This window comes from Ranitomeya imitator, chromosome 3 (assembly GCF_032444005.1).
Source record: "Ranitomeya imitator isolate aRanImi1 chromosome 3, aRanImi1.pri, whole genome shotgun sequence".
NCBI classification, from domain to species: domain Eukaryota; kingdom Metazoa; phylum Chordata; class Amphibia; order Anura; family Dendrobatidae; genus Ranitomeya; species Ranitomeya imitator.
The window spans coordinates 168,173,241-168,198,745 of NC_091284.1; the positions used below are offsets into that span (position 1 = coordinate 168,173,241).

The 25,505-nt window shown below is 41.2% G+C and overlaps 1 protein-coding gene across 3 annotated transcripts in view; it reads right to left on the bottom strand.

The window, feature by feature from the left end:
- Positions 1–25,505, bottom strand: part of MID1 (midline 1) — a 266,283-nt gene that overhangs the window by 16,495 nt on the left and 224,283 nt on the right. For all 3 annotated transcript variants that reach the window (XM_069761598.1, XM_069761600.1, XM_069761599.1), the window contains one exon: positions 9,317–9,478. In XM_069761598.1, the coding sequence (XP_069617699.1) occupies positions 9,317–9,478 (162 nt within the window). The remainder of the gene's footprint in view (positions 1–9,316; positions 9,479–25,505) is intronic.

The following is a 25,505-nucleotide window of genomic DNA, read 5'->3' on the forward strand; positions in this document are numbered from 1 at the left end:
CGCCTAATCGGTGGTTCCCCCCCACATATGGGGTATCAGCGTACTCAGGACAATTTGCACAACAATTTATGATGTCCAATTTCTCCAGTTACCCTTGGGAAAATACAAAACTGGGGCTAAAAAATAATTTTTGTGGAAAAAAAAAAGAATTTTTATTTTCACGGTTCTGCGTTATAAACTGTAGTGAAACACTTGGGGGTTCAAATCTCTCACAACATATCTAGACAAGATCCTTAAGGGATCTACTTTCCAAAATGGTGTCACTTGTGGGGGGTTTCAAAGTTTAGGCACACCAGGGGCTCTCCAAATGCAATATGACGTCCCATCTCAATTCTAGCCAATTTTGCATTGAAAAATCAAACGGCGCTTCTTCCCTTCCGAGCTCTGCCATGCACCCAAACAGTGGTTTACCCCCACATATGGGGTATCCGGGTACTCAGAACAAATTGTACAACAACGTTTGGGGTACAATTTCTTCTGGTAACCTTGGGAAAATAAAAAATTGGGGGCCAAAAGTTCATTTTTGTGAAAAAATATTTTGTATTTTTACGGCTCTATATTATACACTTCTGTGAAGCACTTGGGTGGGTCAAAGTGCTCACCACACATCTAGTTAAGTTCCTTAGAGGGTCTACTTTCGAAAATGGTGTCACTTGTGGGGGGTTTCAATGTTTAGGCATATTAGTGGCTCTCCAAACGCAACATGGCGTCCTATCTCAATTCCAGCCAATTTTGCATTGAAAAGTCAAATAGCGCACCCCTTCCGAGCTCTGCCATGCACCCAAACAGTGGTTTACCCCAACATATGGGGTATCCGGGTACTCAGGAAAAATTGTACAACAACTTTTGGGATCCATTTTCTCCTGTTACCCTTGGTAAAATAAAACAAATTGGAGCTGAAGTAAATTTTTTGTGAAAAAAATTAAATGTTCATTTTTTAAACATTCCAGAAATTCCTGTGAAATACCTGAAGGGTTAATAAACTTCTTGAATGTGGTTTTGAGCACCTTGAGGGGTGCAGTTTTAAGAATGGTGTCACACTTGGGTATTTTCTATCATATAGATCAAAAAATGAAGAAAGACGCGGCAACACGGTGGACCCGTAGAAGCGCCGGTGCAGGCGCGAAACGGCTGTTGTCCTCTCCCCCGCTCACCTCCTTCATTTTGTTTCCCCCGTGCCGTGAAGATGGTCTCACACTTACTTGAATAAAGAGGTAAAGCCCGCTTTACAGGATCGGTGAGTGTTGCCGCGTCTTTCTTCATTTTTTGATCTACATGTTTGCTGTGCCTTGGACGCGTGCACCTCACTGTGCATGCTGAGCTCAGTGGTTCCCGCAGTGACTCCATCTGGCCACTCTATATCGGGCTGTGCTGCTTTCTATTTTTTCATTTTCTATCATATAGACCCCTCAAAATGACTTAAAATATGACGTGGTCCCTGAAAAAAAAAATGTTGTAAAATGAGAAATTGCTGGTCAACTTTTAACCCTTATAACTCCCTAACAAAAAAATTTTGTTTCCAAAATTGTGCTGATGTAAAGTAGACATGAGGGAAATGTTACTTATTAAGTATTTTGTGTGACATATCTCTGTGATTTAAGGGCATAAAAATTTGAATTTGGAAAATTGCGAAATTTTCAAAATTTTCACCAAATTTCCGTTTTTTTTCACAAATAAACGCAGGTAATATCAAAGAAATTTAACCACCATCATGAAGTACAATATGTCACGAGAAAACAGTGTAAGAATCACCGGGATCCGTTGAAGCATTCCAGAGTTATAACCTCATAAAGGGACAGTGGTCAGCATTGTAAAAATTGGCCCAGTCATAAACGTGCAAACCACCCTGGTGGTAAAGGGATTAAGTAAATTGCTCATCAGATTTATGCAACCTGAACCATAGGCAGAATGAATCACACACTGGATTGTAGCCTAGTATGTTTTATTCTGAAATGCTTTTGGAAAGGTGGCCAAGGACCATAGAGAGACACCGAACTATGAAGTCCCATGCAGGCTGCTCCCAGCCCTGCTCCAGTTGATTGATAGGTCTCTCCCATATGTGTACATAGATGGAGACTCATCAATCAAATGAAAGGGAGACTCAGGTCTCTCCTTACGGTCCCCAACTGGCTTTTCATTACTCTGGACTATACAGAGAATGAAGAAATCAAAATTCAGGACCACACTGAAAATTCTGGAGGCTAACAAACTGTGAGCAACTATATTTTTTCATTCATTTCATTTTCTAGGTCAAGTATTCTTTAAAGGTATGAAGATCCCCAAAAGTGAAACCTATCTATGGTTTATTTAAAAATGGTTCTTCAAGTACAGTTAACTACTTGGGGGCCAAAGAGATGACAATGGAACAGACCAGAGGCAGATAAACCACATCAAACTATCACGTACATGTGTAAGCCTTTGCTAATAATATCCTGCCTATATTGTCTCTGATAGCTCATTAAAACTCGCCATGTCGTTAGGCCAGCTTCTTATCATGTTGGGCCTAAACATGGGGCTTTCATAAAAATATATTTAAAAAAAAAGTCAGTGGTACTGCATGTTTAAGACAGTCACAATTCTTTTCTGTGCACAGCAAAAGTTACATCTGAATAATTCAGATAAAGAGGTCTGCAATGGTGTTGGTAACAGGAGAACAGGATAGAAAATAAATTAAATCAACAGTGCACCATCTCTTCTGGTTCGAGGACCACAATGGCATTCTGAACCACTGCCAATAAAGACATAAAGGGATATTTTTTAATCTAAAAAATGTATGGCATATTGAAGCTTTCTGTTGAGATTGTCTGATGGCAGCAGGTTCCAAAGCTTTGATGGGTTGTGTCCTGGAATCTATCGAAAAGGAAGAGGGAACACCCACTACCTTTCTACAATCAGCTCGCCATAGAGGCGGAGGCCACAATCGGGGTTGTGATAAGATGGCTACTCAGTGCACCATTATTAATCACACTTCCCTGTTCTGAAGTATGTGCCACTTTTCTTCTTAACATGGAAACTACATGATAGCAGCCACACATGGCATCATGGGCCGCAGGTTGTGCACCTTTCTAATATATAATTGCCTAGAATACTACTTCCTGCAATTTGTGCCAACTTCCTGTCCGGAGCTAATGTCCGGAGCTAATGTCCGGAGATAAGTGACGTCAACAGTGTCTGATTGGTTGCCGCCTGCTGCGAGCGACCAATCAGAAACGTGCCGTACTGTGACACACTCCGCCCGCCATTTTGGTGTGATTTTTGAATTTTTACCTCACAGCAAGTTTCTACTGCGTGGAGGCGGGCCCAGTGACGTTGCTCTTCAAGCTCCTGCCGAATTTCAAGTATATATGGATTCTAGACTCCCGATTCTTTAGAATCGGGCTGCCATCTAGTAAACAATAATCTATGAAGGCTAAATGCTGAGAATAAGAATTGAATACAGATAAATATACAAGTGTTAATACCGGTAGTTTATTCTTTAACAATTGACAAAAAGCAAAGGGAATGAAAAAACTGAAATCTAAATCAAATCCATATTTGGTGGGACCATCCTTTTCGTTCACAGCCTCAACTCTTCTAGGTACATTTGTACAAAGTCAGGGGATTTTTTTTTAGCATTAAACTCAGGTACACGAATAGCCAATTCTATCAAATGGGTAAAGATTTGTGTATCTTTCTCTAAGATATTTGGATCAACCTCCCTACCGAATTCTTTCAAAACCTGTATACATGTGTACCTAGAATAAATGATGCTGTTTTGAAGACAAAGATATTTGTAGATATTAAATTGTATTTATTCATTCACTTTGCATTTTGTTAATAGTTTTAATTATCATTTCTATTTCTGAAAGCATTCTTAAATAGTAGAATTTTATCCACACCTGCCTAAAACTTTTGGACAGTAAAAAAAAAAAGAAGCTGTATCAACAGTTCCCAGATGTTGCCAAAGGAAACTAAAGCTAGGACCTAATTATACTTATTCGTGCTCAACAAATTTTTGAGGCTACACACAGATGAATTGGGGTCAGCAGAGCCTTCAGGCCTTCATCTCTTCTAGATATGCCAAACATACTTTTTTCTATCCAACTCTTAACAAAACAGCATTTCTTTCCAAATTTATAAATACACAACCAAGAAACATTTGTAAAAAATAGCATCATGGCCTTGATTAACCTGTTTATTTACCCAACAGGCCCATAACAGGAATACCATTAGAAATGTTCCAGGTGACAGTCCAGACATGGTTCATTAGGTAGAAGTTGGGTGGCAATAGTAATAGACATGTATACTTCATTGGCTTGTTTAATACATTTTACCTGTTATGTATTACATGTTGCTCTTCATACTTGCAATAACTATGAGCCATGTTTATGGGAGCCTGTTAGATTCCTTGATTGTTCCCCACTGCTACTGTAGTGGTATGTAGGTATAAAATTCCCCTATTTCAATACAGTGTTCTATGTGATAATTAATGCTGCTATCTTTGAGTAATTACCTTAATGACCGACAGCATTAAACATGCTAATAAGGTATGATTTGTCCGGTGAGGCATCTCATCTCTTGGATTTCCTATTTTAGCGTGATGGAGTCCTGCTCACCAGTGCTGCAATAATGAATATTTAACGCAAGCTGTCAACCACGTCCAGGGTGGCATGATTGCAAGGTGCGAGTCAGGACTAGTCCGGGGTAAAGGTACCGTCACACTAAGAGACGCTGCAGCGATACCGACAACGATGTCGATCGCTGCAGCGTCGCTGTTTGGTCGCTGGAGAGCTGTCACACAGACAGCTCTCCAGCGACCAACGATCCCGAAGTCCCCGGGTAACCAGGGTAAACAGCGGGTTACTAAGCGCAGGGCCGCGCTTAGTAACCCGATGCGGCTGGAGAAGAATGGGAGACCGCAGCGGACATGGTTCGAGATTCCCCCTGTGCAGCGGCAGGAACTCGACACCTAACATTGATTCATCATTCCATGGCACCTGCTGCCATTTTTCTGCACCCCAGTTCCTATGTATTTGCACATAGTTGCTTGGCCATGTCAAATATATGGCTTTTAGGCCCCATTTCTAACGAAGATCACTTATGGTCAAACTTTTCTGAATAGCAGATAGATGTAGCTGGCTTTCACTGGTTGCTGCCAGTTTTTCTTAGTTGATGCCACTGTTGGACATCTTTGAAGAGCCGTAAGCATGATGTGCCTTTCAAATACCGAACTATGTTTCTTCGGCTTACCACTGTGCTCACTTGTGGTCCTAAACATTGCCAATTTCTTAGTGTTTCTTCATAAGGGTATGTGCACGCAATCAAAAAACGCTGCAGGTCCAACCTGCAGCGACCAGATGTTACAGCATAGTGGATGGGATTTCAAGAAATCCCACGTCCACTATGCATGCACAGATGCCTGCGGATCACCTGTAGAGATGGACATGAGGCACGTTTTTCCAGACCCCAGCATGCCAATTTATCTTGCGGAGACGTGAGACCCCGCAAGATAAATTTCACCCGTACAATGTATTGGTCGCAGTGAATCCGCACAGTTCAGTGAACATGTGCGGATTCACCTGTGTTCAATAGCCGGCAGCACTTTGGACGCAGCGAACATGCGCTTCGTCCAAAGCTCTGAGAATTCCTTAACATGCGCACATACCGTTAGAGGTTAAATAGCACATCCTTAAACTTCAGTCTGCTTTAAAATCTTTGCCTGTGGGAGACCTTGCTATAACTATCTTCTGTTTTGTTGCTGTGCACTGTCTTACCATTGTGTATGATCTGTGATATGAAACCATCTCCCAAAACTTCAACTGTCTGGCAGTTTGGGTATTCATCACTCAGTTTTCAGCCTCTTACATGGCTGTTTCTGTTTTTATTAATCACTGTGTTTGGTATAACTGGTTACTCATATACCTGACAATAATCCTACAAAACAGCTGACTTTGTGCAAGTGCACCTATAGAAACTGAAGCGAGTTTGAAGGCAAAGGGGAAGTCACACTAAATATTGATTTTATTTAATTTCTCTCTTGTTCATTTACATTGCATTTTATTAATTGATAAAATTCCATTTGAAATCAGATGTCCAGCATTTCCATCAGCTCAGTACTGTCAGCAAGCAAAAGGAACTCAGATACACCATACTGATTGGAGAAGTTTGGCCAGAAATGGTCTCCATTTAGGGATCGTAGAAAAACCAGTACGTTCCATATGGAAACAAGGCCAAGCAACTCAATTATGCATATTAATATAGGAAACAGGATGATAAAAAAGGATAGTTGGCACACTGGACTGATAAGTAAAAAGGTGATATAACTTGCTGGAACAGAAGACAGTTTGTTTGCGAATGGCTGGAGAGCTGTACAATAAGGCCGGAGTCAGACAACATATGAAAAATCGGTCCGATTCTCTCACCTGAGAATCGCACAAGTATCCGTATGATATCCATATGGCTTTACATTTCTCACTGCTTTTCCTCATTGAATTTAATGGCTCAATGGGCTGAAATGAGGAAAATGTGTGCGTTTTTCTCGCAAGTCACAACGATGGTCCGTGTGGTGTCAGATTTTTTTTCGCACCCATAGACTTTCATTGGCGAGTCTCGGCCGATATACGTGTAAAATCGCAGCATACGCTCGAGAAAAAAAATGGTGATGTGAGCTTCCCCATAGATTAACACTGGCCTGAGTCCTATGCGATGTTTTCTTGCATAGCACTCATACGTATTATACGCTAGTGTGACTCCGGCCTTAGGAGTATCGGCAGGTAACAGTGGAGCATGGTGGAGGTTCCTTGCAAGTCTGGCGCTAAATTTCATCAAATGGTGCCCTCTGAATGTTAAGAAATACAGACAGTTATTCAACTATCATACAATAAGGGAGGAGTCCAATGGCTGCAAATGTATCCTGCAGCAAGACAAAGACCCCAAACATACAGCCAATGTCATTAAAAACTATCTTCAGCGTAAAAAATAACAAGAAGTTGAGTAAGTAGTGAGCCTACATCCACCTAGCATTTTTGGGAAGTTCTCCAAAATGTTAGGACCAATCTCCCTGCAGAGTTCCATCAAAACTGCGTGCAAGTCAACCTAGAAGAACTGATTCGATGATGCGGGTTTTGAAGGTAAAGTGTGATCGTACCAAATATTGATTTAATTTGAATTTCTGTTTTGTTAATTCACTTTGCATTTTGTTAATTTATTAAAATAAATTATGCACATTATTTTTTTAAATTATTCTTACTTTGCAGCATTTTTACGACACCTGCCTAAAACTTTTGCACAAGATTGTATATAAGCACACACACACACACACCCTCTTTCCAGTTATGCACAATATGTACAAAAACACAGACCTTCATGAACCTTGGTGTTACATATGTGAATAGACATTTTAACAGCTCCCATATTGTTTCTTAAGGGTATGAAAACATGAACTTCTGAAGATTCAGTGAGTGGATATTCTTCAGTAAGCCATATACAAATTGCTGGTGTTTAAACTCTGGCCAAAACAAGAAAAATCTCCCTGTTTAAACTACTTTACCCCAACACCCTACATGTTTCCTACATGTTTTCTTAATCCGTCCCAATAATTTTTCAAATGTTCTGTTTGGCATCAAGCTGAAGAAACCTAAAACTTGTGATTTTTAATTTAACTTGAATGCCTAGAAACACACAAAAGTGTTATTTATTACCTGCTTAATTCAGCCAGCCTATTGTACTGTTCGGCACAAAATCTATTTGTTTAGTGGTGGTTCTGTATCCTGATTGAGTATTTTGCGAGTAGGCTGTATGCAATGGGAAATCTACACTGCTGTTACAGCTGCGCAAAATTATTTTTTTTTTTACAGACATGTGTAAGATCTTAGCAAAAACGAGACAAAGTTCTAATCTGTATACAGATCTATAGAGTGTCAAACTGCATATCCGCAACAGAAATCGGAGTATAACTTATGATACACAGGTCTCAAATTTAGTTTTTTTAGTGGAATTCTTTTTTGTTCAATGAGTAGTTAAACTTGTAAGACACACCTATCTAGCCTCCATTTGTGTAAACCTATCAAACCTCTACCTGTGTAGTGTAACCTGGGATTTATTATCTAAAGGGACTGTGCGATATTAAAAAAAAATTATTCACTTTTCCCCAGTAGCTTGACTTTTGCTGAGCTGTAATGCTTCACATAGCCATCACAGTGGTGTCGTTTATACTAAAAAACTGCTATAGTTCCCCTATGTATTGCAAATTTCAATTTTCAATCACTTCCATCTCAAATCCTCAGTGGCGTTCTATTTAGGATGCAGATGTTCTCTGTGTGAATGAGCAAAAGCAGAGCAGAAAATCCACTGAAGGAACATACCCAAACGCCATAACGATGCTAGTCTTTATAGATGACACTTTCTGCATAACTTCGTACCTGTGCAGATACTGACACTGATCAGAACTGGTGATGAGTGAACATGCTCGGGCAAGGTGTTATGCTCGGGAGCTCACAAAGTGTCTTCGGTGTGCTTGAAAAATGTGTTTGAGCCCCGCGGCAACACATGCAGGGATTGGCTGTTTGCTAGGCAATTCATGCATGTGTTGCGGCTGTCGAACAGCTACAAGACTTGCGGGAACTCAAACATATATTTCGACCACGTCGAAGACACTCAGAACAAGAACAAGTTCGGATAACACCTCATCCGAGCACTTTCGCTCATCACTAATCAGAATGTTGGAAGTTCCAATAGCCGATTATACAGTCTCACTCACAGTCATTTAGTCCTGATCATACCTCCCTTATGTTACTTTGGAGGGACAATCCTTACCACCAAGCTCCACTGTCTCCAAGCTTCGAGAGCCAGCCATAATGGAGTTCTTTCCTTTACAAACACTAGATTTAACCTAATGTGCACTGAAGTACAATGCAAATGTTATTAAGAGCCTCTTAATAAAATTTGGTTGTCCGTGTGCAAAAAAAAAAAAAAAAAAGAAAATCTACACTACCTGTGAGCAGGTGTAAATGTGCACCATAATTTTTTCCACTTTAAACAGTACGTTATGGTAAATCTACAGATGGCCCGGTCTCCTCCCATTTAAACCCGTCACTTCTCTTACTTTTGAAAACTCGTAAAGAATCCAAAAAAAAGAAAACTGAAAATGTGCACATTTCTGGCCAAGTGTGTCTTGAGCCAAAATGTGAAACTTTTTTTTACAATAAAAAACAGGTGTACATCTAATTTCCCAGGTGTCTAACCTTCTAATGAGCATAAACCCACCTACTGTTATACCTATACTTCTCAAAGAGGAAAAAACTCACAAGGAAATGGACACACATTTACAATTACTTACTGTTTGTCTTTAATTTCCCGGGTTCGCTGTTTCGGCTGCCGGCTTGGTTTATAGCCTTCACAATAAAAATATACTTGGTGCCACTTTGTAGGCCGTGCACTGTATAGTGGTTCTGCTTGATATTGGGCACAATCATCCAGCTGTCGGCAGAGTTACACAAACCTGCAAGAGCAAACGAATGGACTGGTTATTACATAGTCTACAGTAGATGGCAAATGAGGCTGCAAAATGCACAAGTGAGGGAGTAACACGACCGAATGGAATATATAGAGCCCTTACTATAGGGCATTAATGTGCCATCAGTGAGGGTCTGACCCAGAGTACCATAACAAATACCAGAAGCCACATCACGTGGCTTTGTCTATCACTGAAATAAAGGGTCAGCGGCAAGCGTCCCTTTGAGATTTTAAGGACAAGCTAGCAATATGTCCTGGTAAAACCTTTTTTTAACTTTTAGAACACAAACTGACCTACTGGCAAATTGAATGGTGCTTATAATTTATTTTTCATAATGCTCCACTGTTACTGAGCAAAAAGAAGAGACTAGAAAACTTCTTCAGTCAGATCAAACGCTTCATTTTATTCAACAGCAGACGGATAAACATTTTCTGCAAAAGATGAGGGCAACGTGGATAAATGAGTTCTCCAGGAGTTTAATACATATGAAAAGTGATACACCATAGCGGAACAAAGCCACAGATGTAGCAGTGTGATTGACAGCTCTGGAGACATTACTGCACACAACCATTAGCACAGTAAAACAACACATTTCATGCTCACAGACACATTATCCATTCACATACAGACCTTCTCATTACAACAGGGTAAACATGATGCATAGACATCACTATCCACAGGATAGGCGATAACTTATTGATTGTTGGGAGTCTGACCAGTGGGACCAGCACAGATCGGCAGAATGGGGAACTTTTATCCCTGTTAGAATGGTGTGGTAGTGTGCAGGCTTGATGGCGGTTCAATTAAGTCCCTATGGAGCTGTTGAATGCTGCCCTCAGCTTTTTTCCCCATATAGAACGAATAGCGAAAGAGAGAAGAGTTTTCCATTTTTATTAAGTATTCAAATAAAACGTCAACGGTGCACACGTGTTGGGCATAGTCGCAGCATGCGCTGACTGAGGCGCCATTTCATTCATCTGTCAAATAAATTGCACTGTTGAATGAAATTTATTCTCCCCGCCAGCATTCGATGTCAGTCACAGGGGTGGCGCCAGTTCAGTCACTGCTCTGAGTATACAGAGCGGCCGCTGTATCCGCGCCCGTGACCCTGACTGACACCGGCTCTGCATTGCATCTGGCTGTCAATCATGGCCGGAGACGCAGTTACAGCGGCCGTTCTGTATACTCAGAGTGGCAACTGAACAGATGAGGACCCCGCTTCTATGGCTGGATACCGAATGCTGGCAGGAGGCGCCGCGCAGAATAATAATGGAGTTAACTTGCAGATTAACCGCATATCTGCAGGTCAACAGCGTTATTTCTGATGACAGGTTCCCTTATAGCACAAATGGTACCAATTAAAAAGCTTTCCACTGGGTGTAGATCAGGTTCAATAGCTAGTTGTATATAAAGCCTTAAACATGACACATTGTCTGCAGATATCACAATTTCTGATGGGATCGGCATTACTATCTAATGTTGGGACAAGAATGAATTCTAACCCATCTGATATTATTGAGCAATACTGACTCAAGCTCTATCAGCTGCCATCAGATCCAACATGGGATCTTCTACCATCATATACGGTATGCATTTTTTGATAGACTTCCTCAGGTCTTATTTAGCAGTGCTGAAGTTACTGTGGGTCTGTGTTTTTGTAGCCAGTGACCCCCCTGAGGCGGCTACTAGTCTCAAGTGACTACATGTCTGGACTCATCCACAGTCGCATTAGTGTGGCTAGTGCTTTCAGAGAATAGGACCTACAGCCGCTGTCAGTGTGGAGAGAGGGATCTCTGATCTTTCTGACAGATAACTTCTTGAGGGAGTATAAGCTGAAAGATAACCTCTAGGAAAACTGTCAGGATGGACATATCTGTACACAGTTTCTTTACATACACAACAAGACTTTCTTTTTATATGTTTTAGCTAAAAAAACAAATCCATACCGACCTTTAATTGATCTCTTATATAATACCTTATTCTTGTTTATTTCATCAAGACCATCAAAATGACTACCATGTAGCCCTATTTCAGGGCAAGAGGGATTTCTTTACTATACCATATTATTTTAGGGCACATGCCCACAATCAAGAATAGCAGCATTCTGGACTTGGGTTTACAAGCCTCAGCATGTCAATTTCTGTTGTGCAGACTCTAGTCTTCGTGACAGAAATTTCCACAATAGATACATTATGTATTGGATGCAGTAAATCCGCACTGTTCAGTGAACATGTGTGGATTTACCTGCGCGATTAGAACACAGCAAAAATAAGCTGCCCCCAAAGCGCTGCTACTTCCTGATCGTCGGAACATAGCCGTATAGCTTTTCACCTCAAAATCCTTAGCAGAATAATACATAAGCTATTCTTATATATACGGTAAGTGTACTAGATGGTGGCTCGATTCTAACGCATCGGGTATTCTAGAATATGTATGTCCACGTAGTATATTGCCCAGCCACGTAGTATATTGCCCAGCCACGTAGTATATTGCCCAGTCACGTAGTATATTGCCCAGTCACGCAGTATATTGCACAGCCCACGTAGTATATTGCACAGCCACATAGTATATTGCACAGCCATGTAGTATATTGCACAGCCACGTAGTATATTGCCCAATGACGTACTATATTGCCCAGCCATGTAGTATATTGCACAGCCACGTAGTATATTGCCCAGTCACATATAGTAGATAAGGAGTCTAAGGGGTTAATGGTGGGGCGGTGACATCAGAGGACGGGGCTGTGTGGCAGTCTGTCTAGGATCATTGATAATTAGCCGCGGTCACGTGGTTACCTGGGGAGGAGGTGAAGTTCCGGCCGGCGCCACTCACAGCCTGGATGTGGAAGTGTCAGGGTGATGTCCGCCTGCAGCCCGGCCCCCACACCAGGCCCCGCTCCGGGCTCACAGCCTCCGGACACCCGGCAGCGCGAAGGCTCCCTGCACAGAACAGCAGCAGCAGCGGCGCCATCCTCCTCCTGGTTGCATTGCGGTCTCGTGAGATGATGATGTAACGGTCTCGCGAGACCGTACGTCATCATCTCACGAGACCGCAATGCATGCAGCGGGCGTCGCGCGGAGCTAGAAAAGCTGGTTCCTGATCGGGGGGCCACCGGAGGGTGAGTATGTAACTATTTTTTATTTTTTTTAATTATTTTTAACATTAGATATTTTTACTATTCATGCTGCATAGGCAGGATGAATAGTAAAAAGGTGGTCACACAGGGTTAATAGCGGCGGAGCCGAGTGCGTTACACTGCGGTCAACGCTGCCATTAACCCTGTGTTAGCGCTGACCGGAGGGCAGTATGCGGGCGCCGGGCACTGACTGCGAATGAGCGGCCATTTTCTTCCGTACTGTGCCCGTCGCTGATTGGTCGCGGCAGCCATGACAGGCAGCTGCAGAGACCAATCAGCGAATGAATAACCGTGACAGAAGGACAGACAGACGGAAGTGACCCTTAGACAATTATATAGTGGATAAGCTACATTGCACTTTATATTTTATGAAGTAGGATAAAATAAAAAACAACAACACACAATTCTATCTATGTTTTTATGACATTCACTGTGCAATAAAAATCACCAGGTCTCAAGAATTACAGTTAGGGGGAGTCACACAGATCCCACCGCTGCCACCACTTGACAGGCATAACAGCCAGGGGGGTCACGCAGATCCCATCGTTGCCACCTGTTGTCAGCGAGAACAGCTGGGGGTGGGGTCATGCAGATCCCACCGCTGTTACCAGTTTGCCAGGGGAACGCAACTCCTCTGCCTCCAATAGTCAGGACAAATACGCAATTGACTGAAGGGTGATGGACAAGGCTTCGGCTGCTTCTACTACTAGGCCGGTTATTGGGGAACTCTTAGTGAGCGTTTGGTATATACACCTACTATTCCAATGCATGGAATATATGTATATACCCCGGTAAGGTCACTGCCAGTTCTACAATAACAAAAAAAGGAACCACAACTAGCTGTCAATTACACAGGCGAATTGGACACCAATTACAGGTACCGCATGACATCAGGGGTGCGGTGTACAGAGGAAGAGGAACAGAGCTATTAAGGTTATATATTTAAACCAGAAAGGTAGGCATTGTTTATAAATAATATACAAATATAATACAAAATGGGAACAAAACAATACAATATGTACAATTACATGGAATAAAAAGGAACATCGAAAAAGAATTACTAAACCTGATGTTGCAGGAATGACTTATCTTTATGGAGGAAACACTAATTGGGAAAATGGAACAGTCTTAAAATGAACTATGTCTTCAAGAATGACAAAGACGGACACCTAAATTCTGCTTGTTATTAGATCACGGGTATGCCCACATAATTCCCAATGATGAGCTCATGTGGGGGCCCTTTAGAATTTTACGAGATCCTTGACTTACAGGATTGTCTTCTCCCCTGGAGGTCCCAGGTGGTAGATATCGTCATGTTTCTTATTGTAATTTTACTTGCCTATAGGAACGAAACACGAAATGGATAGCACCATTTATTGGACTGATATTAAAGAGGGTATCTGGGACTTTACACAAAACAAAAAATGTACCTAAGCACTAACAGGCAGGTAATTGAAATTTACCTTCCTGTTGTGCACAGCGCCGGCAGATCGGTCACAGACCACTCCTGACGCAGCAGGGCAGGTCATTCTGACAGTCGGCTCCCCCAGTAAGGCAGTGGGGATCCGGCTGTCCATCAGAATGACCCCGGAAGTCCCGCCCAGTCTACTGGGTGGACCGGAAAAGAAGCCTCCGCTCTGAAGACGTGATGTCAGTAGAGGCTTCTGAATTCCCAGCGGGAGCGGTTTGTGACTGCTCTGTGCTGGGGAAGAACAGTGCCGTGCACAACAGGCAGGCAAGTAGCAACTACCTGGCTGTTACTGCTTTTTGTAAAATCCCAGATATCCCCTTTAAGATTCTGCCAGCTTTACGTTGATGTGAGTGAATGAGCTATATCTGTCCCTTTGCTACGACACCGAAAATATATCTCCCATAAATACTGGATCGATGCAAAAGCCCAGTATACATCACTGACCACTGGCTCCAAAAGATCTACGATCCTGGCTTTGATCAGAGCAAGCTTATGCCGGAGAAGCATACTTCCCTGCCTCAGATATTTTTTAAAACATTAGTGTGCCAAAGGGCCTTCATTTGCACATGAAATAAAAGTTGTGTTTCCAGCCAATAAAACAATAACTTGTATCTTGTTGGTATGATTCTATAGGGGTTAAGTCCCTTGTAGGTATGATTCTATAGGGGTTAAGTCCCTTGTATAACTTTTCTAACAGTTTAATATGTGTTTTGGAGGTGACAGACTCCATTTTAATTAACTGAAGAAAATGAATTTCCTAACGTATGTCTTTCCATGAAAGATAATTCTGCACTGTAACATAACTCTTATTTTCCGCCTACACTTTCATACTCTAAGATACATCAGCTTTACATTTCCAATCTTTGGACAAGTCATGCATCGTTAGTCCATGGAGCCAATCAGTATTTCATTCTCCACATTCTATTTGGATGATTAAGCAGAACGCAGCACCTTAGCCGCCTACATTGGTATGAAACAATGTTCAGTGTGTATACCAGATGGTGGAATGGGTTATTCTGTAAGAATGTCCGCTAATTATTTAAATTGTGTACAATTCATCATATATAACCTGGCAAAAATATTGTCATAAGACAGTGCATGGAATCACCCAATATGCGAGTCATCAATATAACCTAATTCACATTTATTTGTTCCTTATGGAATGGAAAATTACGGGTTACTGTTGGACCAGCTGCAAAAATCAAATCTAAAAATAAAAGACCCCAAAACATATATCCGGAATATATGTTTATAGAAAATAAGCTTTACGGCCATTTCCTCCTATTGAGCCTGAAATGTGAGTACTTTCATATGCTGGTAAACATGGAGCGCTTGACTGACGGTGCCTAGTTTCAGCCATAAAATACTCAGATGCAAATGGACGGTATTAGGAGGTATTTGCTTTCAGAGCTTTGCTGTTTATGAGCAGCAGAGAGCTTTAACTAAACCCTCATCCAAACAACTTAAAACAGACTCCAAGAGCAAAAAAACAACAGATTTGAGGTTAGATTCCTAGCTAATCTCTATCAAATGAGCTAGAAAATGACTCTGGCATTCTCTCCTTTGTCAATCTAGACTAGCTGGGCAGGGAGAAGCCCGAGGGGACTCGACCCGATGCCTAGAAACCTATTTCCAACAACTATGTAAATTGCGTTTTCTCTGAATTGCATTTAAAAGTAAGACACAGATGTCAGCAATTAGGAAGCCTATCCCCGAATCATGCCGCCCGTGGCTCAGGCCGCAGGAACCACCGGACAGGTTCGTATAACTGTTCTATGCAGGGAGAGCCGCAGCATGTAGGACAAACCTTGGTGTTCGACGCAGAGGTTCCGGAAATCAGACTCCCATCAATCATGTTACATGAGGATATCCTTGTGATATGCCATCATTTTAATATTAATTTAAGATGTCTATTTAGTGCAAAACATTTGTTGCAAAACTGTGCAGAACTTGTCATCACTTTCTGTCCCTGTGGGAGAAATACCAAGAGATTACCCAAACATAAAAATATTATTATTATTCATTTTATAGCGCCATTTATTCCATATTCAGTGAAGACAGTTTCCAATTAATGAGATAGATAAAAGGGTGTTTATAAAGTTTTATGGAGCGGCTGCTTCAGAACGTCTTGTTCCCACCTCCAGCTCCTCCTCCTCCTCTCTCCGTAGAATTTTAAAAGCACCAACTATCATCTCCCATCACTGAACACAGATTTTATTCATGAATTGTGAGTAAAAGGAGTTCAGGAGGAGAAAGAAGCATACCTCCTACCATACTTTTGCCACTCCCACACGTGATATTGGATAATTTTCCTCATGTAACAATGAGTAATGATATGTGCACACGTTAAGTACTGTATATATTCGAGTATAAGCCGACCCCTCTAATTTTGCCACAAAAAACTGGGAAAACGTATTGACTCAAGTATAAGCCTAGGGTGGGAAATGCAGCAGCTACCGGTAAATGTCAAAAATAAAAATAGATACCAATAAAAGTAAAATTAATTGAGACATCACTAGGTTAAGTGTTTTTGAATATCCATATTGAATCAGGAGCCCCATATAATGCTCCATAAAGTTTATGATGGCCCCTTAAGATTCTCCATATTAAAATATTCCCCATATAATCCTGCATAAAGGTTAATAAAGGCCCCATAAGATGCTTCATAGACAAATTTCCCCAATATAATGCTGCACAAATGTTGATTATGGCCCCATAAGATGCTCCATAAAGATATTTGCCCCATATAGTGCTGCACAAACATTATGGCCCCATAAGATGCTCCATACAGACACTTGCCCCATATAGTGCTGCACGAATGTTGATTATGGCCCCATACAGACACTTGCCACATATAGTGCTGCACAAACGTTAGGGCCCCATAAGATGCTCCATAAAGACACTTGCCCCATTTGCTGTTGCTGCGATTTAAAAAAAAAAAAAAAAAATCACATACTCTCCTATCGTCGCTCAGGCCCCGGGCACTTGCTATATTCACCTGCTCCTCGTTCCGGAGCTGCTCCATCTTCAGCGTCTTCTGCACTGACGTTCAGGCAGAGGGCGCGCACTAACCACATCACTGTGCTCTCTGACCTGACCGTCACTGCAGAAGATGCTGAAGACGGAGTGGTGCCGGAACGAGGAGCAGGTAAATATCCCGCATCCCTATGGGAGGTGGAGTTGCACATTCATTACTGTAATGAGCGGTACCATGTGACCGCTCAGTGCAGGAAGAAGCTGGGGCGCTGGGAAGCCAGGGACCTGCAGGGACCGCGCCAGGAGTAGGTGAGTATAATTAGACAGCACCCGCTCCCCCTCCCCTGCCGACCCCTGGGTATGACTCGAGTATAAGCCGAGGGGGACTTTCAGCCCAAAAAAATGGGCTGAAAATCTCGACTTATACGGTATTCGTTTCAGAAATTTCTACATCTCTTGGGAGGAATAACACAGCAAAACCAAAGAAATGAGCGGGTCGTAGTGTGAACGTGCTCTTACATTTTGCACGTATACCAGCTTATAGTCTGGCTCATTTCTTTGGTTTTGCTGTATTTTTTTGCACTTTGTACAAATACATTTCTAGGCTAATTATTTAATTTGTACAGCTTCTCAATAACTCTGCCCTGCTCTACCCTTATTTACATTTAAGTTGTTGACACAAGGTACGGTTTTAATACTAGAGGCAGGTTAGGACCAACCCGACGAGTACATCTTGTCATGGTGGGATGGCTTTTTTGTCATTATGATGAAAATAGTGTTAACCAAGTACATTATGTTATTTACATGTACTACTAACCATTTACTTATCTTCCTGTACAGGATATACTCTTTTTTTATACTGGGTTTTGCCTAGGATAAATACTGCGTAAAATAGGTGCGTATTTAATGATTTTTTTATATGTGTTTTTTGATGCAGAGTTTTCCTCACTTCTGCAGCAAAAAACGCTAAAAGAATTTACATGCTGAAGATTTAAAACTGCACCATATCTCCAAGTCACAAATAAGCATTGAGTGCATAAGACTTCAGGATTCTCGTTCAGTTTGCTGGCATCAGGAAACCTTCAGGATTTTGTAACAAATCAACACAAAAAAGCCTGCACCAATTCTCAATGTGTGCACACACCCTAAGAGAATGTTTCCATGGTCCATATCGGCAGCACTTTGGACGCAGCTCCGCCCAAAGCGCTGCCAGCTTTTGTACGGGCAGTGATTCCGCATGTGTTCATTGAACCATGGGGGATCACCGCACCCTACACATAGGACGGTGATATTTATCTTGCGGAGAAGGAGCGTCTCCGCAAGATAAATAGACATGCTGCAGTCTAAAAAGACGCGGCGCATGTGTGTATACACAGGGAATCCGGAGGCGTCCGTGCACGCATAGTGGAGATAGGATTTCATAAAATCCCATCCACTATGCTGTAACATCTGGCTGCTGCAGCTGTACGCAGCGCCCAATCCGCAGTGTTTACTGACTGTGGAAACATACCCTAAGTCTAATTTGTTTTCTTTTTTGTTTTGTTGTTTTTTCAACTTTTCAGACTTCAGAAAATTGGATGTAATAGGTCAAATTTATGCAGCAATATGAAAAATTCTCAAGGGTTCACAAACTTTCAAGTAGCACTGTAAATCCTTGATTGCGCTGAGGATTTCGGGGTATGTGGGAGCCATGAAAGATGGCTTCTCAGGTATACGGGCACTTTAAAACACAGAAGGATAACGCATTCCAAAAAAACATTAGAAAGATGACAAATACTTTAACAAGCAATCACAAAAACTGGTAAGGCTGTGGTGCCAATGGCGTTCTTACATTCTACATTATACTTGAATGAATAAAGAAGACTAACACTGCGCAGTATTTCCCTTCATCTGGATGTTATCTATCTGCAATTCTGACTTTTAGGTTGTGCGCCCACGATCAGAAGAAGCAGCGTTTTGGACAAAGTGCTGCGTTCTAATCACACAGTTAAATCTGTGTGTGTTCACTGAACCATGTGGATTTACCGCATCTAGTGAATGGCTATGGGGGAAACTACACAGTGTCTCCACTGCACATTATTGACATGCTGCAGCTCGTAGATCCGCACCGCGGGTGAGTTTACACTGTGTGAAATAGAAGCTCAGTGGGCATGGGCACCAAAAATACACCATATTTGCAAGGTGAGCACCACCATGGGCACCTGTGTGCATACGGAAACAGTAGTCTGGCAGAAGTGACGCCGATTAACCCATTTAAAGGGAACCTGTCACCCCCCCAGGGGTTTAAACTAAAAGAGCCACCTTGTGCAGCAGTAATGCTGCATTCTGACAAGGTGGCTCTTTTAGTTATTGGTGCTGTAAATACAGAAATAATCCGTTTTTTAATTTGTCCGAAATACCTGTCTTCAGTCCTGGAAGCAGGTCTTTCCCCCCCTGCTGCAGATGCCTCACAGCCATCACTCAAGTCTTCTTGGCGCCGGGCGCCGCCTCCTCAGCGCTGTATGTTTGGAAATCTGCCGGCGCCTGCGCTCTTTTGTCTTGCCTGAGCAGGCGCAGTGAGCGCTGCCCGTCTGTCCTCATATGCAGTCTCTCTGACTGCGCCTGTGCGGCCGCCCTGCTTGTGAATCCCAGCCCCTCAGTGTCTTATGATTTATTCACACTGGGGGGCTGGGATTTCTGGGCATGCGCACTGCGACCTGAGTGAGTGGCTTAGACACACAGTGCGCAAGCCCAGGAATCCCAGCCCCGCAGTGTGAATAAATCATAAGACATCTACCATAGACTGCTCCTATTATGCTCCATTACAGCTTCAATGTGAAAATGAGTGAAGAACAAAGAGGTTCCCAGTGGAGAAAATGTTCACAAACTGGAGATAACATTGTAGAACGCTATTTCCTCAGTGCTGGTTACTGACAAATTCACAAACCGGATGGGACAAATCCTAAATTCATCAATGACACATAAAGGAAAATATCTGCACCATCTGATCCCATTTTACTGAATCATATCAGAATCCTGTAGCCAAGAGCAGTCGCTGTGGTCCCCAGGAGATCTGGATCTAGTTCTGGATCCTGTGTCTGAGCCACAGGAAACCTAGGGGAAACCAGTTGGAGTGACGTGAAGGAAATCCGTGGCTACAAAGGACGACTGAGGATACAAGTGATGTGAAAAACACAGGACAATTTAACAAAGAGTCTGTGTGACGCGAGTGTGCTGTGATACGGCAGGTGCACTACAGTGTCAGGCTTTAGTAACACATTACATTTTGATGCAGTTTTTGTATGAAATATTTTTCTATGAGGAATGCACAAAAGAGAAAGTCTATGTTCCCACGATAAGCTTTTAGTGCAATCTCCGGCCTACTGTGCTGTTATTTCACTCAGCGTGAACTTACCTGCGGTGCAAGTTTCACATCCACAATATGTCAATTTCTCTTGCGGATACGCTGAGTTTTATGTGCAGACTTTCACCGCAGATGTATATTAGATGCAAAAAACACATGCGTTTTTAGTGCTTTTCCGCGGTGGAAAATGCATCAAAAACGCATTTAATCTGCACCTAACTATATCAATAAAGTTTTATCAAAGCCAAATACCAGGAGCTATCAAAACAAAGCAGCTTTTTATTTAAAGCATGACACACTAGCAAGAGAAAAAACAGTCAAAACCACATAAAAAAAGCACCCAAAAATGCAACGAAAAACTGCATGTAACCTAATTTAAGGTACAAAAACGGTGCAGAAATTCTGCAGTCAAAAACTCACTAAAAACTCATTGTGGGAACAGATTCTAAATGCTCTAAACCTGAAGATCCGATTATTCTGTCCTATTTAATGGCAGCATAATATACAGGTCTGCTCTGCATAGTATGGTTACAGGTCTGCTCTGCATAGTATAGTTACAGGTCTGCTCTGCATAGTATAGTTACAGGTCTGCTCTGCATAGTATAGTTACAGGTCTACTCTGCATAGTATAGTTACAGGTCTGCTCTGCATAGTATAGTTACACGCCTGCTCTGCATAGTATAGTTACAGGTCTGCTCTGCATAGTATAGTTACAGGTCTGCTCTGCATAGTATAGTTACAGGTCTGCTCTGCATAGAATAGTTACAGGTCTGCTCTGCATAGTATAGTTACAGGTCTGCTCTGCATAGTATGGTTACAGGTCTGCTCTGCATAGTATGGTTACAGGTCTGCTCTGCATAGTATAGTTACAGGTCTGCTCTGCATAGTATAGTTACAGGTCTGCTCTGCATAGTATAGTATAGTTACAGGTCTGCTCTGCATAGTATAGTTACAGGTCTGCTCTGCATAGTATAGTTACAGGTCTGCTCTGCACAGTATGGTTACAGGTCTGCTCTGCATAGTATGGTTACAGGTCTGCTCTGCATAGTATCGTTACAGGTCTGCTCTGCATAGTATAGTTACAGGCAGGGTGGATAAAAATCAATGTTTTTAAAAAAAAAAAAAAAAAAAAAAAAAATCGGATTTTTTTTATTTAAATCGGATTTTTTTTATTTAAATCGGATTTTTTTTATTTAAATCGGATTTTTTTTATTTAAATCGGATTTTTTTCAATAAACTGCTTTTTGAGGAAAATATTTTACCATCCAAAGGTTCTTCCATCATGAGATAAAGCTGAGTTGTTTAACTCAGTAGAATAAAGGCTGTATATGTGTAACATTCACAATGCCATGCACTTCCAGAGGTTTCTGTAGGATTAGTGGGCAGTTTCTCTCCTATATTATCACAGACGCTCGCTTTACTTACGCAGTTCTCAAAACTGAATTTGACTCCGCAGAGGTCCCAGCCTCTTCTTCACGGCAAAAATGTTACAACATGAACAGAGTTGAGAAAAATACCTTAATCCTATTGTTCTACAAACCTATGAATACAGAATCAACCCCTTCAGTGCCAAGTCCAAGAAGTTAGACAATATGTTTCTGATTGTTTGGAGTGGAATAGATCTGCACAACACAAGAAGAATGTGAATCTAAGTGTGAGGAGGAGGAAGGGCAAGCAGACAAGAAAATGAAAGTGAAACTTTGAGCACAATACTGCAGCATAGCCACAGACAGACAAGTCTGGATCTGTTTGTGTGTACGATCTGAGGTTTATTACAGTCTTTCCTTATAATGGCAGCAGGCCGTAAAAGAGACCCAGTTTGGGAATATTTTAATGAAGCTCCTTCGCCTATCGGTAAGGCAGGCATGCGTGCAAAATGCAAACGATGCAACAAAGAGATGCAAGGCCTGGTGGCGCGAATGAGGCAACATCATGAGAAGTGCGGTGATGAAGATGACCAAAGAAACACTTCTGAACAGGCAGGATCTTCAGGTTGGTAAACATTTTTATTGAATCCTATTTCTAAAGACTGAACTGTCATGTGTGAGAAAAATTATATTTCTTATTATTACTGCATGTTACTGTCATTTGGTACAGTTATGAAGAAAAACAAATATTCCTTTTGGGGCAGGGGCAGCGAGGTGTTGTGTACAATAAGCAGAAATTGTATAAACAATAAAATAACAGCATTGACTTTTTTTTGTTTAGGGGAATACATGGATTCTGGAAACTATCCACCTCCAAGATCACCATCATCCTGTTCTACAGTTTCAGAGTTATCCATCCAGGATAGTGCTTCATTAGCAGCAGCAGCATCATCAGACACCCACAGCCACATATCACAATCACCCAAAAGGAAGAAAAAACCTTTACCTCCTGGAACCACCATAGATAGGTTTGTGATAAGAACTGGCAGATTAGAAAAAGAGTTGATTGATGAAAAAATTGCCCAGTTTATTTATGCAACGAACTCTTCTTTCCGTCTGACTGAGAACCCACATTTCATTAATATGGTTCAGTCACTGAGACCAGGATACAGTCCACCCAGCAGAGCTGATGTTGCAGGGAAACTGCTGGATCAAGTGTATGACAGAGAAATGGAGCATTGTGCAACAGCTCTGGAGGGTAAAATTGTTAACCTAAGTATTGATGGGTGGAGTAATGTCCACAATGATCCTATTGTATGTGCTTGTATAACAACAGAAGAAGGTAAAGTCTTCCTTGCACAAACAACTGATACGTCAGGAAATGCACACACAGCAGAATACTTACAAGAAGTGGCAGTAAAAGCTATAACGACATGTGAACAAAAATTCAAATGTCTAGTACGCAGTTTGGTCACTGACAATGCTGCAAACGTATCCAAGATGAGAAGAGATTTAGAAGAGCAGGGAGGGAATACAAAGCTGCTAATAACATATGGTTGCAGTGCTCATTTGCTGCACCTCTTAGCCAAAGACTTAAGTGTTCCAGAAATTAAGGCTAATGTTGTTGAAATTGCTAAATACTTCCGTAATAATCATTTTGCTGCAGCAGCTCTGAAAAGGATGGGTGGAACCAAGCTAACGCTCCCACAAGATGTTAGATGGAACTCTGTGGTGGACTGTTTTGAGCAGTATATCAAAAACTGGCCTATTCTGATGACACTTTGTGAAGAAAATCGAGATAAAATAGATGGCACTGTCACGGCCAAAATCCTCAACATTGGGCTTAAGAGAAAACTCATCTCTCAAGCTTTAAACAAAATACAGAAAAATAGCTGTTTTATTGCGGATGCTGTTGAAATTTGGAAGGAACTGAGTGAACACTTAAAAACAGAACTACACATGGACAGAATTAAATTACAAGCAGTAAACAAATGAATGGGACAAGCACTGACTCCAGCTCATTTTTTGGCAAATATTGTCAATATCCAATATCAGGGTCAAAACCTAAGTGCTGAGGAAGAGGAGTTAGCTATGACATGGGTATCCAGCAATCATCCATCTTTAATGCCAACTATAATAAACTTCAGAGCTAAGGGGGAACCATTCAAGAAATATATGTTTGCTGAAGATATTTTAAGGAAGGTCACACCAGTAAACTGGTGGAAGTCACTTAAGCGCTTGGATTTAGAGACTGTTCAAGTAATGATTTCACTTTTAACAGCAGTAGCTTCTTCTGCAGGCGTTGAAAGAATATTCTCTTCCTTTGGACTCATTCATTCTAAATTGAGAAATCGGTTGGGACCCAATAAAGCAGGAAAGCTTGTTTTTCTTTTCCAGATTATGAATAGGAACAAAGAAGAAGATGATGATGAAGATGACGACAAGTGAGCTACAGAGGACAGCAGGGACAGTAGTATTTAAGTTTTTCATGTGTTTTGTTTAGCCAAATTAGTTAACAAACATGGATGTTTGTTTAAGCAAATAACTTATTCTGTAATGTTGTTATTGTTTCAGTTGAATAAATCTATTTAAATTGTTATTAAGGTCAGGATTATTTTTCTCCTTCCTAAGTACAACAGAACAGTGGTGTCCAAATATGAATGATTAACCCATTAAACTGGGGAGAAAAAAGTAATATAAAAAGTGATTCTAAAAATCTTCATCTACTTGCATGTTAAAGTAGCAAGAACTAGTTTAGGTAGAAACTTTGATTTAAATCACCGATTTAAATCAAGCCTTACTGACTAGTGATTTAAATCGTGATTTAAATCGTGAATTAAATCAGTTAGATTTAAATTAAATCCACCCTGGTTACAGGTCTGCTCTGCAATTAGCCAGACCACCACAAATAATAGGGTGGACAATGTGATCTCCAGTCCGACAACCAGTCCAGTCCATATTTTATTGCGAGGACAGGAAAGGCTTTTCAAGTACATGATGACATCAACAACTATCAAATCACTTCTGGCTGCTATCAGAACTATTCCCTCACTATTGACCTCTACCTGCATGGGGGCTGGATAGAGGAACGGGGAAGGCAAAGGTAATGGGATGATTATAAAACTAGCTAAAGTTGAGCATTGCAATCAGTCAAAATGCAGCATTAATTTTGTATAATGCTATTAAAAAATATGAAAAATGTATTGAGATTGGTTACATCTAATAGTCTTTCTTGGACAGTTTCATAAATTTATACCATTATTTCTGCATTATATAAGAAAGCAGTGATATTGTATGTGAGCTATGAGGAGACTGAGACCCTGCTATGTATATATATATATATATATATCTATATATATATATATATATATATATATATATATATATATATAGATATATATATATATATATATATATATCACAGGAGACACAGACTCTGTAGCATAAATCACACAGGGTATATGGAGACTGAGATATACATCACATAAGATATACTGAGACTGCTGAGTACATCATATAGGACACACTCAGACTCTGTTGTGTGCATCACATAGGATACACTGAAACTTGATGTATATACCACATAGGAAACACTGAGACACTGCTGTGTACATCACATAGGGCACACAAACTCTGCTGTATATATTACACTAGATGGTGGTCCGATTCTAACGCATCGGGTATTCTAGAATATGTATGTAGTTTATTTATGAAGAACT